Source organism: Megalopta genalis, chromosome 4, assembly GCF_051020955.1.
Source record: "Megalopta genalis isolate 19385.01 chromosome 4, iyMegGena1_principal, whole genome shotgun sequence".
NCBI lineage: Eukaryota > Metazoa > Arthropoda > Insecta > Hymenoptera > Halictidae > Megalopta > Megalopta genalis.
In genome coordinates, this window is record NC_135016.1 from 25,471,612 (window position 1) to 25,486,841 (window position 15,230).

The 15,230-nt window shown below is 40.0% G+C and overlaps 1 protein-coding gene across 2 annotated transcripts in view; it reads right to left on the reverse strand.

The window, feature by feature from the left end:
• The window catches only part of LOC117222986 (zwei Ig domain protein zig-8), a 746,648-nt gene that overhangs the window by 714,720 nt on the left and 16,698 nt on the right, over positions 1–15,230 (reverse strand). For both annotated transcript variants that reach the window (XM_033475066.2, XM_033475065.2), the window contains exon 2: positions 13,784–13,910. In XM_033475066.2, coding sequence (XP_033330957.1) covers positions 13,784–13,847 — 64 coding nt within the window. In that variant the 5' untranslated portion in view covers positions 13,848–13,910. The remainder of the gene's footprint in view (positions 1–13,783; positions 13,911–15,230) is intronic.

Genomic DNA, 15,230 nt, shown 5'->3' on the forward strand with positions numbered 1-15,230 from the left:
AATCCGGAATTCAATTACTATGCGACGCTCTATATTTTTCCAGCGTGGCTCGCAGCGACGCGACGGCGAGGGGCCGACTTTTCGAGTTCCCTAACGCAAACTCGCCGATTAATAATCGTTTTCCCGATAATCCCCATCGAGACACGCGACGTTCGCGCATCGGTGTCCGTAGGCCCCGCGAACAATGCCGGGGGCATCGGTTAATGCGAAAATAATACAAACCCAAGTGCGCGCGGCTGTCCCTCGTATTACTACCAGATACCGGGTCGACGGGAACCGTAATCCACGCTTAACTCTCGCTATCTCGTCTTTAACGTCACGTCCAACAGTCGCTTCGTCAACGAACGTTCGGCAAATTGGTGATGTAATTACGAGTCCCTGCTTGGTCAACAGGCTTACCTGCCCGATGGAATTGCTCGTAATGACCGATCGGACGTATCCCCGCATCTATCGTGGATTCGCCGACTCGATGTACATCGAGTCCGCGCGCACATGCACCGGCCAGATGCGGAACGCCGCCGGAACGAGTTGTTGTGTATGCGTTCCGGTGCATTTACCGACGACAAGGCGATTGAAAGTTAGCGCGCCGCCGGTCGAACTTCGAACATCAGTGACATATCTTACCTCTGCGGACAGTTTCGACGACGCCAAATTTTAACCCTGCAGCGGGACAGCAACTTTTGCGACAGAATGGTCGCACTGTAAACTTTTGGCGTTTCATACGAACTTATTAACACGTTCCGTGCCGAGCTTTTTTTACTCGAATCTTCACACTTTGATATTTTACTAAAACTTGATGTATTACGTGCAATTATTAATTCTCGTACACATAACAATCTTGCGGTGGAAATTGATTCTTCGGTTCTAAATTTCTTGTAAACAATTTGTTCAGTTCACTAAGTAAACATGCAAGCGTGTACCATGGATGGTACACGTGGCACGGAACGTGTTAAAATATCTTTAAGAATACGGCTCAAGATCGAACACTCAAGTGTTTCGGGAATATTAAAGGAATTTCGTGTTTGCAAGCGTCCTACAACGGAACAAAAATTAATACGCTACTTTAGGATTGACATCGACGCGTTCACTGTTACTACTTTGTCCCTTCCTACCGTTTTTTTGCCAAAATGTTCCATTACATATTTTTTGTTGTTATTTTCCATTACATATTAATTGTTTCCATTGCATAGTTAGAAAGGTATATTTAATAACAAGTTTAGCCTAAAAGAATGAAACATCATAAAAAATTCAATAGAGCACATAGAAAATAAGATCGTTTAATCGTTACACATGCAACGATTAATATTAGATTACGTAATATGAAATATCGGGTTTTTTATCTCTCGTAAATTCCAACGAACTGTTTCACGTCTTTTTTGAGAGAGGAACTTTTCATCGAAACCCTAAAAGCAGAAAGTTTGCCAGAATGTGTTCATGTAAAAGATGCATATTTCGGTGAATAAAATATTCATATAATTTAAATACAAGCAATTAGCCTTTAAGTCGGGTTTAACTGCTCGCATTATGTTTAGCTCTTCTTCGTGCTTAATAAAGTCTCTGGTAGAACGAAACATATTCTGTTTCTTGTATGTTTTCGTTTATTTTCACTCCTTGATCCACTGTTGTTACAGTGCAAAAAGAAAAACAGTGCAGAGAATTCTATATTTTAACAAAGTTTCCTAATGTATAACTCGTACCCTCATTTAGAGCAATATAAATACTTTTTCAAAAAAATGTGAAATATTTACAAAAACATTATAATTACATATCGTTATCTAAACGAAGCTAATTGCCTCATGCGCACATTTATCTTTTAATTCCCGCAAAAATTAGTACTACACTGCAAGTTTTAAGCCGGTTGTATCCGAGAGATATACGGCGACCTCTTCGAGGTTAAAATTCGCAGTTTAGTCGCTGCACAGTAATCTCTTCTGGAGATGCCAAATTTCGGGTTGCTGTGAACTTCCCTGTGCCAGTCCTATGCGTACGAAATTTATTGCTACGTCGATGCTAAGAGTCGACGGAGTCAGTCAAGCGTGTGACGCGCACGCGACGCGTATTCCCGGAAAGCAACGCAAAATGGTTTGTTTGGGTATGAGTCAGGTAAAAAAAACCGTGGAGCTACAAGGTACGTGGTACTAGGTACTAGGTACGTGAATCATGTTGTACGGCCTCCGAATTATTGGGTTGGCAACTAAGTAATTGCCGATTTCAGTTATAGATGTCTCTCACTCCCATTTTTATGATATCCGTAAATGTTATATTATAAAATTATTATTATTATTATGTTATTTTTTATTAACCGTGAATGTTAGCAACTGGACAAATTGAATGCAGTGGTCAAGGAATTGTTGACAATGAGCCGCGGGGCTCGAATAATCGTATCTCATCTTCCTAAATTGTCCATTTTGGTTTACAAGCCGAAGGAAAATTAGGGAGAATTTACTGTAATACCAAGAACAATTGCAACGTATCTCCACCGTTTTAACCCTCCGCGAACGATGGGGAAAAAAGTGACTCCCTGAACCAATTCTATAAATGTCGTCGACCGTTAACTTGTCTGTCAAATGAGAGCTAATAAATGTCGTAAAAAATCGGAAGACGATAAAAATCAAGGAGAAAATCCCGAGATGACAAGATTGATTGCTACGACCCTCTGACACTTTGTAGACGCTAACAAACTGAATTTTACTTACTATTGGGTTAGCAACTAAGTAATTGCCGATTTCAGTTATAGATGTCTCCCACTCTCATTTTTATGATATCCGTAAATGTTATATTATAAAATTATTATTATTATTATTATGTTATTTTTTATTATCCGTGAATGTTAGCAACTGGACAAATTGAATGCAGTGGTCAAGGAAAAGCGACCAGAATTGGTCAATCGTAAAGGTATCATTTTCCAACAGAACAATGCTAGGCCGCACACGTCTTTGTCCACTCGGCAAAAATTCATGGATATTGGTTGGGAATTGATGTTACACCCACCATATAGCTCTGATCTCGCGCCATCGGATTACTACTTATTTCGATCCCTGGACAACTCCCTTCGTGGTAAAACTTTTAACGACGATGACGCTGTAAAATCTCACTGAACTCAGTTTTTGGCCGAAAAGGATCAGACTTTCTACGAGCGTGGAATTTTCAAGTTGTCAGAGAGACGGCAAAAGGTCATCGAACAAAATGGAAAATACATTACAGATTAAACTTCATTCCAAGCAAAAAGAAATTTGTTATTTCATTGAACAAATCGGCAATTACTTAGTTGCCAACCCAATATCTTCGAATCGAGGCAAAAAGTTAGAAATAAAAAAGTTAAGTCATCGTTTTTATTCTAGCATTACTATGAATTAATATTAATCCTTTGCACTCGAGTGGTGACTCCGAGGCACCACGAAAATTGTTAAAATTGTTACACCACGCGTTCTAAGATAATTTTTGTAATAACAAAGCTTACATATAAAGACTTGTTAAAAGTCTAACTGTTGTATGAGTCACAAGACTTAATTTCACATGCATAAAATGCACTTTGTCATTACAATAAAAATACCATAAATCGGGAAAGTTAATTTAAATTTACAGTTAATATGGCTTCGAGTTCAAAGGGTTAATGTACAGCCGCTGCCTTTTTTTCCCGACTGCTCCAAGTTTCCATCAAAACGAGTCGCGAGGCCCGAAGAATCGCGACTTAGTATTCTCGGATCTGCCGGTTTCAATTCCGACCCCCGAACATTTCTGTGAGAAATTACTGTAGTTCGCGAGTGTCATACGTAAAACCGTAGATCGCAGGCGAGCGTTCGCGCCGAGTTCACGGGTCCCAAAGTAAACGGGGGTGTTCCCTGTAGAAACCAGTGTTTCGAAATCTTGCTTTGAAATCGCCGATGAACTTTCTGTCGCCAGCGCGCATACATCCCGACGATGATCCGGTAGAAGGATTCCAAGTCCGAGAGAACTTTCGCGAGAGTAACAGAGCAGAGGGGAGCGATATCGGAGGGCTGGGTAGGTCCGGGGTGAGAACGCGAGGAGGGAGACGGACGGGCACGAGTTTGAATTTGGCCCGCGCCTCATTAATTTTTCGCCCCGTGTCACTGCATTGTTTGGCCCCGGAAAAAAAGAGTGTTTATTGCCCGCAGCTCGAAACGAAAACCGGCGGGTCGGCCCCGACGTGTTCGCCAGCGGCGCGCGCGCGCGCTCGCGCTGAAAACTCACCCACACAATCGCTGCCTCCTCGAGCATTCCCGTTTTAATGATTTCGATCTAACAAGGCCGTCTAAGTCTCGGCACCGCCGCGGGGACGTCGGATCGAAATGCCCGGCCGTGCCACTGTCCGTGTTCGACGGCCGAGACGCGTCCGATAAAAAGGGACCAGAAAAATCCGGACGACTGCAGCTGTGGCGGCTGATGCACCTGTGTTCGAACCTGTCCGAGCACACGCGCGCACGTACACACAGGACTGCGGCACGTGTGCGTTCACTCTTGTGCACTGTCGAGGAAATTTCGACATTTATTTTGAGAGTTCGGGGAACGTTTATCTCGGGAAAAGATCTGGGTCTTTGGAAGCCAGCAGAGCGTCGCTCTTTAGGCCTTCTTTGAGATTTCTTCCAATGAAATTAGGAGACTGTTTCGTTTTGATTTTCTGCGCATGCATTTACTATCGCTACATAATACATTTTCCCTTAACTCAGAATTACGCGAAATTAATTGCTTTATTATTGTTTAATATTGCAACTCTTAATTTAATTACTCAATTTGAGCTCTTTTCAGTGAGATTATTTTAAATGGAAAATGTCTGAGCGATTGACACAACTTGAACGGTTCTGATGAAGAACAAAGAAAATGAAGTCATCTTTCGATTAGTATGAATGTAGTTATCGTAAGATCCAGAATAAGTAAAATTTCTTCACAATTTAAGAAAAAAAAGCATTTCAGTTATGTAAACTTTCCATTCGTTTTTAACAGTCATTAAATATTTTGGATCGCGCGATAACGGCTGAACTGCTGAAGATTCTCCATCGGACAACTAGGAAACGAACAGTGTTATTAAATAGCTGAAATAACAATGTTATCGAACGTTCGACAGACGCAGAGTCATTATTCCGATAATTTTCGTGGTGTCTTATCGACGTCGGTTTGCTACGTCGTCGACTGATGTAAAACGTGTTCCAGAGGGCCAAACAAATGGTAATCAGATGGCGTCATGTCAAGCGAATAAGCAACATGAGAGAGAACTTCGCAGCCTAAGGAGAAGATGGCATCCTTTGTGCTTTCGCTGCGTGCGGACACGCTTTGTCATGATGCGGAATCAGTTGACGTTTGCCTCGACTAGTAAATGGCCTATTTCGTTCTACTTCGTCGTTCTAGTTCATGAGGTTACGTCAGGATTTCGATATTGCATTCGGTGTTACATTAATTGTTACAGCAAAGCTTCAGAACGGTAACAATGCGTTACCGTATTGATTGTGCGAAGTTAATGGAAAATACCATTCCGAACCTAAATTAAACTGTCCAACGAACGATGGAGATCGTTGTGCAATTTACTCGCTATAATTTTGAGAAAATAAATTTTATGAAAGACTTCCTTCGCGAAGAACTTGAATAAAATCAATTGTACCGTTACGCGATTCTATTTTACGTAAAAGTATTAAGAAATTGAAGCGAGAAAGACAATACAACTGAAAAATTTTGTAAACAATGTACTTCGCAGAGAAAATATCACTGTATCTCACCATGCGAAGAATCTTTTTCTCGTTAAAGTTGTAAACGGAACACACGAACCACGTTTCGTCCAATTTTTTCTTCTCATATTGGAAAAGACGTGTTTTGCATTTCTGTTAATGTCTTTTGTAAAAAGCTCCTTTGTACGCGTTTCCCACTCGAATCATTGTTTCAGTAAACTTACCAAGTCAGAATATGAAACCGGACTGTAACGTTCGGCTCCAAACAGTGACACAATATCCTTGTATAATCACGGTGCTCGGTGTTCAAACATAAAAGCAAAGTTTCGAGTGAAACATGAAAACTGCGATTCTCGCGGGAGTTCGAACGCTCGAAGACATTCGAACATCTCGCGAAAGTTCACATTATTGGCCCATTTTCGATTGGCTTGTGATTCTTGGGACTGCCGGGAAGGGAGAACCTTCAGTGCCGGACGGTTAACCCTCGATGGCTCGCTAGAGTTCGAACTTTCTTAAGAGGTTGCAGGCTTTTCTGACTTCGAACACCGTTCGAAGCGGTTCGAACTTCTCCTGATCAATATGTAAGTACATATTTACAGCCGCACTTGCCTGCTGGCAATCCTATCGCAGAGGGAATAGCAAATGGCACGATATTCTCGCGGTCCCATTAAAATTGCAAGACCGAGCAGAATACTACGGATGCTCGACCAAGAAACCGAAACCTCTTTCCGTCAATTAGTCAATCGGTCGATTATTTCTCGATTGACGCGCGTCCGAACTGGCAGCTGTAATTCTTATGATTCGCTGTTTTTATTCAATAATTCCGTATGTTATCGATTATTCAGTTAATTCGCTGAATTAACTATAGAGCCGCGTTCGTACGGCTATTTCATGCACATGTAGAAATGCGATTACCGTTCTGCGGAGGCTTACACAATCTCGTATGTATATTTATGAAACAAGAATCAAAAATGCTTTCTTTATTGAAATAATTTCAGCCTTGCCAATGATGCTGACTGAAATGAAAAAGTATTTCTATGACTTCTCATTGTATTCGTATTATATGAATATCAAAGAGATCATATTAATTGATCTTGCATTACATGCGTGTTATGAATCATATAAAGCTCATGATAGATCAAATTTTTCGTAAATATCGCAGAATAAATGACGTGGCCTTTGCTCGTGCCATGAGCTAAACATTGTAAGGGTTAAGAGATTGGATATAGCTTATCTTCATTAAAGCATTTAATTTATTAAAGTACTTAATCTATTAGAGAATTTAATCTATTAGAGAATGTAATCTCTTAAAGAATGTAATCTATTAAAGAATTTAATCTATCTTTAATCTGTCGTTTTAAATATCATTTACTCGTTTCTGTGGGGAATTCACACAATCCACAGTTCAGTGATTACTAGACTGCGGATCCTTCTAGAAAATACAAATTGCCTGCAACTGTTGCAAAAGATAGGAATAACGTGGATATTACATTTTTTCCTTAATAATTTTAGTAGATTGAAAGTAATACATCGACATTATTAAACGTTTCTAATATCTCTATCGTTTGAAAGTACAAATATTAATTTCTATCATAAATGCAGAAAAATCACAGTCTAGCGATTACCATTCGCATTGAACGCATATCAATTAGTATGACAAAGTTCCTAATTTTCAATTTCGTCCAGCCACTATCATCGTGACACTGCGCGGAGCGATGAAATTCGACGAGAAACTCGCACGCTACTCCTTGTCAATCAGTCCTCGACTCTTCTGTTCCCTCACGAGTACAATATCGCAAACAGAATGACAATTAGACCAGAAACAAGAGGAGCAGAAAGAGATCCGCAACGAGCCTTCCCAATTTTAAGCGTCATACATTTTTATAAGAGCTCGAGGTCTTCGATGTAGTATGTAGGTAGATAACTTACGGGCAGAGCGTCGAGTGAACCGAACACGCGGAGGTCAAGGATTTTGAGAGGACTAGCAAGGTTCATAGGAAGACTCGAATGAAAGGTCGGCAGGCTACAAAAAGCTTTTTTTCTTTGACCACCCGGGCATTCGAGATACCTAAACAAATTAACAAAATGGTTTCCAGAAATCCTGAAATATTAATTCGTCGAATCTACCAGGCAGAAATGTTGGAAAGCTACCTTCCACAGCACAGAATTCTTGTGATCCGTGTAATAACACGGAGCTGCTGCGAAAGAAATATACAGCTTCAAATATTTGTAGAGGAATAACTGCTGAGGCTATTCAGATTACGTGTTTGCCATCAATTTTGTATTTAACGTAAAGAAAGAAAATCACATTGGTTTATGCGCGTCGATGTTCAAAATAGCAACGCGCAGCATAAATGTTAAAGAAGTCTATGTCTGTACTCGGTAAATATTTTTATTTCTGTAGATACAAAATTTGAACACTTTTTTCGTATCACTTGCCATCGCGTAGAATTAAAACGTTGAGAGATTGCTTTCTTGACCCAAATTCGAGACGATGCAAATTGCCACCGTATGCTCGTCAAAGCAAACGTGCCAGAAGATTTTATCTGCAAGTAATCCACAACTGAAGTGCTGCACAAGTTCAAATCTTGTTAACTATCCTCGCGTAAAGCACTAAAACTTTGCATTAATTTTCGAATAATTAAACCGTTAATATTTCTGCACTTACGGTAAACTTGATCGGCAAAATTCAGATTTCCTTAAAACAATACATTCCAGATTTCAAGAAATTCTTTCTTTCCACTAAATAAACTTCAATATTAATACTGTGTACAATGGAGTGAGTTAGAATCGTAGTGTTATTGTTTACTAACATGTGCGTTCTTTGTTGATCAAAATTGCTAAATTAATTTATAATAGCTTTCTAATTTATTTATAATAATATTATATTATATATTATATATTATTATTAGATATTTATTTATAATATTTATTTCTTTTTAACATTTTAGATTACATTTTAAGAAATACGTCAAAATTTCTTAAAATGTGACTTACGCCACACGCGTTCCGATTTGAAAAGATATTAAACGAATTTACTTCTGATCGCAATGTCGACGTAATCGAACAGACGCAGCAACAAAAACGCGACAGAAAATAAACGAGGTATTAAATTCTAGATCGACATTCGCGCTTCCAAATGATACGTTGCATAAATAACCACAGATTACCACTGTCCGACGTACAAATGGCTCGCCGTTCGGTGTTCCGCTATTTATCTCAGTACAATAGTTCGGTCAATCCATGTTACATCGTACATATTCAGGATCGAATGCCGCAAAAAAGATAATATTTGAATTAACGCGGGCCGGTCGCGGTGAAACCAGTCTCGCGGGTGCATTGCGATTATGCGACCTTGTGGATCCGTGGATAAATCTCGAATACATCACGGCAACCCTGATTCGTCGTTATTTACATTCCCACCCTCGGAGGGAGCGAATCGGGGTTGCTCGAGCGCGTGCAGACGTGTATCATCAAACAAACGTACGCACTTTGATTTGGGGGATCATTGTGCGCCGCATCCCTCCAGGCTCGGCGCTGACGAGCCCCTACAATTCGATATGCGAGGACACGAAATTCCTGGATGGTCTCTGCAGTCTCTGGTACACAGAGAGAACAGAGCGGAGAGATCAGAAACGAAAAGGTGCACGTTCATCGCGGGAATTATTCTTCTCGGGCTCGCGGAACGAAGTAGCTCGGTGTCTCGATCGCGAAGGGAAAAAAAACGGGAAGAAGAGAAGAGAAGAGAGAACCAAGTAGAAGGGAAGAGAGAGAGAGAGAAAGAGAGAGAGGGATGGCCGTTCGTTTGTTCTAGGTCAAGCCTGCACATTTGAATTGTAGATTCAACTTCGTCGCGGCTTTTCGACGAGAAGAAAGATAATAAGGGCGATGGGGAGGAGCATATAATTTCCGGGCGTAATCGTGACTTAATATCATCGGGCCGCCGAGAAAATTAAATTAGATATCTAGCGCGACCGTCGAGAGCGCCCTCGCGGAACGGAATGTTTAATTACGATGTCCCGCTCGAGGAAATGTTAAAGCTCGTCGTAACCCGCTTGTCGAGGCCCGTTGTCGTCTTCGTCGCCGCCCAAGCGATCGACGCGACGCCCTACCCCTAGCCGCTTCCTGTTGGTCGCGACGAGCACAGGCTTCCCGCCACGGCTTGGAAATCACTTTGCAACTGTAACACCGTTAACGCTAATTGCTTCACCTTGCATTCGAAATGTCAGCGTTCTTCCGACCGGTCTCTCGCGCCGAGCCGAGACGAGCCGAGCCGCGCCGAACCGAGCCGCAGCAAGAACGCCCGGAATACCGAGAAAAGAACTTGAAAGTTCCTTAACGACTTGAAAGAGCCATTCTTGAATTCCAAGCTGAATGTGAACGACTTTCGAGCGACCGAGAAGTTTCCGCGGTATGAAAAGCTACCGGACACACCGAACAGTGGTCCCGCTGGCGTTATTTTAATTACGCATCGACCATGAATATCCCACGTCTACGCCGACTTCCATTAATAGAATTCGGATGTTCCTCAAATGAAAATAACTTTCTTCGGAGTTGGCCAAACCGATGGAGATTTTCCGATAAGATGAAGGTGCTTTTTTATATTATTGTACACGTGTACACACATATACGCATCGATCATGAATATTGGCAATACTTATTATACCGTCCAAAAGCATCCAGACATTTGCACGTTTGCGAATATCACCGAAAGTACTAACAGATTATTTATTTTTCATTCGTTTAATTCGTTGGCTTTTTAATATCACGTTATTATACAAGATGTTCCAAAAATGTCTCGTAATTTGGAAATAGAGAGGTTCCTGAGAACATTTGAAGTAATTTCTTTCTTAGCGAAAATACAATCCGCGGCTTCGTTTACGAGTTATCAACGAAAAACGCTGACCAATGAGCGTCAGTGGCCAGGTGAACTCGCCTGACGCTAGGCAGTCGAGCCAATGAACGGAATTGAGCTTCGCGCGCTGGTTGGCCAAGCGAGCTCGCCTGGCTCTAGACGGCCAAGCCAATGTGCGTCAATGGCCAGGCGAGCTCGCCTAGCGCTAGGCGGTCGAGTCAATGAGCGGAACTGAGCTTTGCGCGCTGGTTGGCCAAGCGAGCTCGCCTGGCTCTAGACGGCCAAGCCAATGTGCGTCAATGGCCAGGCGAGCTCGCCTAGCGCTAGACGGTCGAGCCAATGAGCGTCAATGGCCAGGCAAGCTCGCCTGGCGCTAGGCGGTCGAGCCAATGAGCGGAACTGGGCTTCGCGCGCTGGTTGGCCAAGCGAGCTCGCCTAGCGCTAGGCGGCCGAGCCAATGAGCGGAACTGGGCTTCGCGCGCTGGTTGGCTGAGCCGCCTCGCGCCTCGGCCGAGCTCGCCTGATACATGCATTCATTTCAATAAATTTGTAATGCTTGAGATTGGCAGCTAGAAATTGTAAAGGAAATTCGACAAAAAAAAGCATCAATATTGAAACCTTAAAAAGCAATTCTGGACACAATCTAATACAAACGAAGAGAAATTTAGACATTGTATTGATAAAGCTTTTCGTCTATGTGAAAATGAAGTATTGTATTAATATTAGTTTGATTAACAAAATTATTATAGTGTTGCTCGTAAGTTATTATTCCTCTATATTTGTTTGATGTCCAAATACATAATGATGATAAAGATACAGATGATAAAGCTTTTCGTCTATGTAAAAATGAAGTATTATACTAATATTAGTTTGATTAACAAAATTATTATAATGTTACTTGTAGGTTATTATTCCTCTATATTTGTTTGATGTCAAAATACTAATGGACACACAACACGACGACAAAATTTAGTTGATAAATAGGCATTAATTAAGGAAATAGATATTAATGATGTGCTATCAAATTAACACTGCTGTTACACACAGTGAATCTAATAATTGAATCAGACTATAATTCTGTTTATATTGATACAAAAGCACAATCTCGTCATTGGCTATTTTGTTGACGATTTCATCGAGTCTCGACGGCCCTTTTATAAATAGTTTTAATTTGACTCTGTGGATGCAAAAATAATTGCAGTGTTCGCCACTTTAATCTTCGGAGAGAGTGTATATCAAAATAAATTGTTGTTTGAATATGTCGCGTGTTACATCGTATAACGCACAGCTCACTTTATTGATTTGTTCAAGTGGCTATTGCTTCCATCATTTCGCGATGTCCATTTGACGCCGTCAAAGTTAAAATGGAAAAATGTGAGTGATTCCGTTGAACGCTTTCGAAGTGGAATACAAAACCACGCATATCCCCTGCATCATTAATCGAAACACTTTGAGAGATTCTTGTAAAAGAACATTTATAACGGGAATTATCTCAATGTGTTTGAGCTTTTGTCGCTTTTAGAAGGCAATACACATTAGTCACGTTTAGAGCACGTTGCACTTAACACCTATGAATTATTATGATTCATTTATCTCAGCGTTTCAGTCTCGATCGCGCAAATAATTAGCTAATTTAGTCGATAAACTGATCTCTACGATTTCTAGATGTTTGTTATTCTTCATTCTTCAAAAAGCCATCGCAGCAAATATTTCTCAAGCAACAATTAAGGCACGCGTTTACTTTTTCAAGTAAAAAGCGACACGACTTTAATGAGATAAAAATGTCGATCGAACAATTCCCCGCTTCGCAATCTTTTCTACGATACCGTTCTTATCGAGCTTCGATAAAAGCGAGCGTTTTCTCGAGTCTCGATGATCCCGCTATCTAATTATGACTTCAAATAGCGGGGCGAAACCGTATCGCTCGCATGTCTGCCGCCAATTAAAATCCGCGAGGAACGTTCTCCAAACAAGTGGCGAAAGAAATACCGGCATAATAGCCGTGGCAACAGCCTACGATATAAAACGGATAAAATGAAAAATAGTGATTATCCAGTAACTTATCACTCGCATGCCGGACAGGCATAGCGCCGTGAAACGCGACCGTTCCGAAATTCTAATTCGTTGCTATTTTCCCACAACGCTGATGTTTCAAGTTCGTAGTTGCACGACCGAATTAAGCACGTGACAGGACAGAGAACAGACGGTTTGTCGATTCTCTTGGAAAGTTATAATAAAAGCGAATAAACGCTATAGATACGTACTTCGATTGCAGACAAATGATTTTTATATTTGTAAAGAAAAGATAAAAGAAATGGTATTTTTCAAGTTCGGCATTCGACGACTCAATATGTTATACTAAATATTACATTTGTCGTCACCAACCAAATGAACGATTGCAAACGTTCTGTTTTACGATTATTGAAAATGAGTAACTTAGAAATGAGTAACTCTGAAAAACGATCATCAGTCTGCCGATCATCATTGTGCATTTATGGTATATCCAAGATTGTATATAACGCTAGAAAACGTGCATGAGAATCAATTGCACTTATTATTCCATGTTCGCAACAATTAAAATTCTAACCGACACGAGCAATTTTTCCAATCCTTAGAAAATGATTATATTTAGAAAATTTTCTTTTCAATTTTCAATTCTCTCGATGTTTCTCAAAATAATGATACGCTTCCTTAATTAGGATAGCTATCTACACTTTGTAGTATTTTAGAGGACATATTTTACCAATATTTAATATCTAACCATAATAATAATAATAACCATAATATTACCGTATTTAATATTTAACCAATAATGAAAAAGCAATTGAAGTTTCTTTTCTTGGATGTGCTCGCTGCGTGCTCTTAAAACTTATTTTACTAACCGACACGAGCAATTTTTCCGATCTTTAGAAAATGATTATCTAAAATCAGAATTTGCACGAAGATCAACAGTCTAGCGATTGCTATCCACTGTTTCGTAAAACGGTCACGGTTGAAAATATTCGGGTTCAGACAACAATTACATTTTGTGATTAAACGTAGATGCAATTCTGCTTCCGCCCTTAATTTCCGAATCATAAAACATTTTGCTCCCTTTATTTCGTCTTGTACCCCAGAAATGCAGGATCATCCGGCAGCGACACCGGCCGATTGTCGAGTCGTATAACGTAGGAAATTGAATTACGGTTTCACGTGCGCGGCGTGCAGTAATTATTAATGAAACGAATAAAGGTTGTACGATAGGACTCACCGTTATTAATCGCGGCGAAAGCGACGGCGCTGAGCAGCCATGCAGCCACGCTGATGGCGGACATCTTCGTTTCCCTCGTTGCAAGTTTCACCTCACATAATACGTGCCTCTCGGACGTCGGGAGTAGCTGAAAGGGGCAGGAGACACATTGTATTAACTATGTATGTACGTGTCGTTCTAAGATATTACTGGCTCGCTCATGCGTTCACAATCCCCGTAACAGACAACGTTTACTCGTATTTATTGGGTTGGCAACTAAGTAATTGCCGATTTGTTCAATGAAATAAAAAATTTCTTTTTACTTGGAACGAAGTTTAATCTGTAATGTATTTTCCATTTTGTTCGATGACCTTTTGCCGTCTCTCTGACAACTTGAAAATTCCACGCTCGCAGAAAGTCTGATCCTTTTCGGCCAAAAACTGAGTTAAGCGAGATTTTACAGCGTCATCGTCATTAAAAGTTTTACCACGAAGGGAGTTGTCCAGGGATCGAAATAAGTGGTAATCCGATGGCGCGAGATCAAGGCTATATGGTGGGTGTAACATCAATTTCCAACCAATATCCATGAATTTTTGCCGAGTGGACAAAGACGTGTGCGGCCTAGCATTGTTCTGCTGGAAAATAACACCTTTACGATCGACCAATTCTGGTCGCTTTTCCTTGACCGCTGCATTCAATTTGTCCAGTTGCTAACATTCACGGATAATAAAAAATAACATAATAATAATAATAACAATTTTATAATATAATATTTACGGATATCATAAAAATGGGAACGTGAGACATCTATAACTGAAATCGGCAATTACTTTGTTGTCAACCCAATAATTGAACGCGACGCTGCACACGCTCCACCCTACATCTACAATGCCAATTTCCTATAAACTGCTGATTCCGCGTTAGGAATATGTATCAGACGTTGGAAGGTTCCATGTGATATTCTTGTCATCGAGAAACCAACCGAATCTCTTATTTATTTTCTTTTTTTAGCGAACTTTATACGTTTATGCAGTTTTCTATTCGTTTTTCTGTGTTTTCTATATGTTCGCATATTCTATTGTTCCTATAGGACTTTTCATTTATCTTGTGCACTCCTATGTCTTCGTCACTTTCATAGAACAAATTTTTTACTGCAAGATCATTTTCGTTTCAATTTTCAATTCTGTCGACGTTTCTCAAAATAATAATGATAAAGAAGCAGAAGGCTATCAAAAGTCAATTACGCTTCCTTAATTAAGATAGCTATCTACAATTTGTACTATATTAGAGGACATATTTTATCAATATTTAATATCTAACCATAATAATTACCATAATAATATAATATATAATTATATTATTATTATTATATATATATATATATAATAATTATATAATATTATTAACCATAATTAACCATAATAATATTGCTGTATTTAATATTTAACCAATAATGAAAAAGCAATTG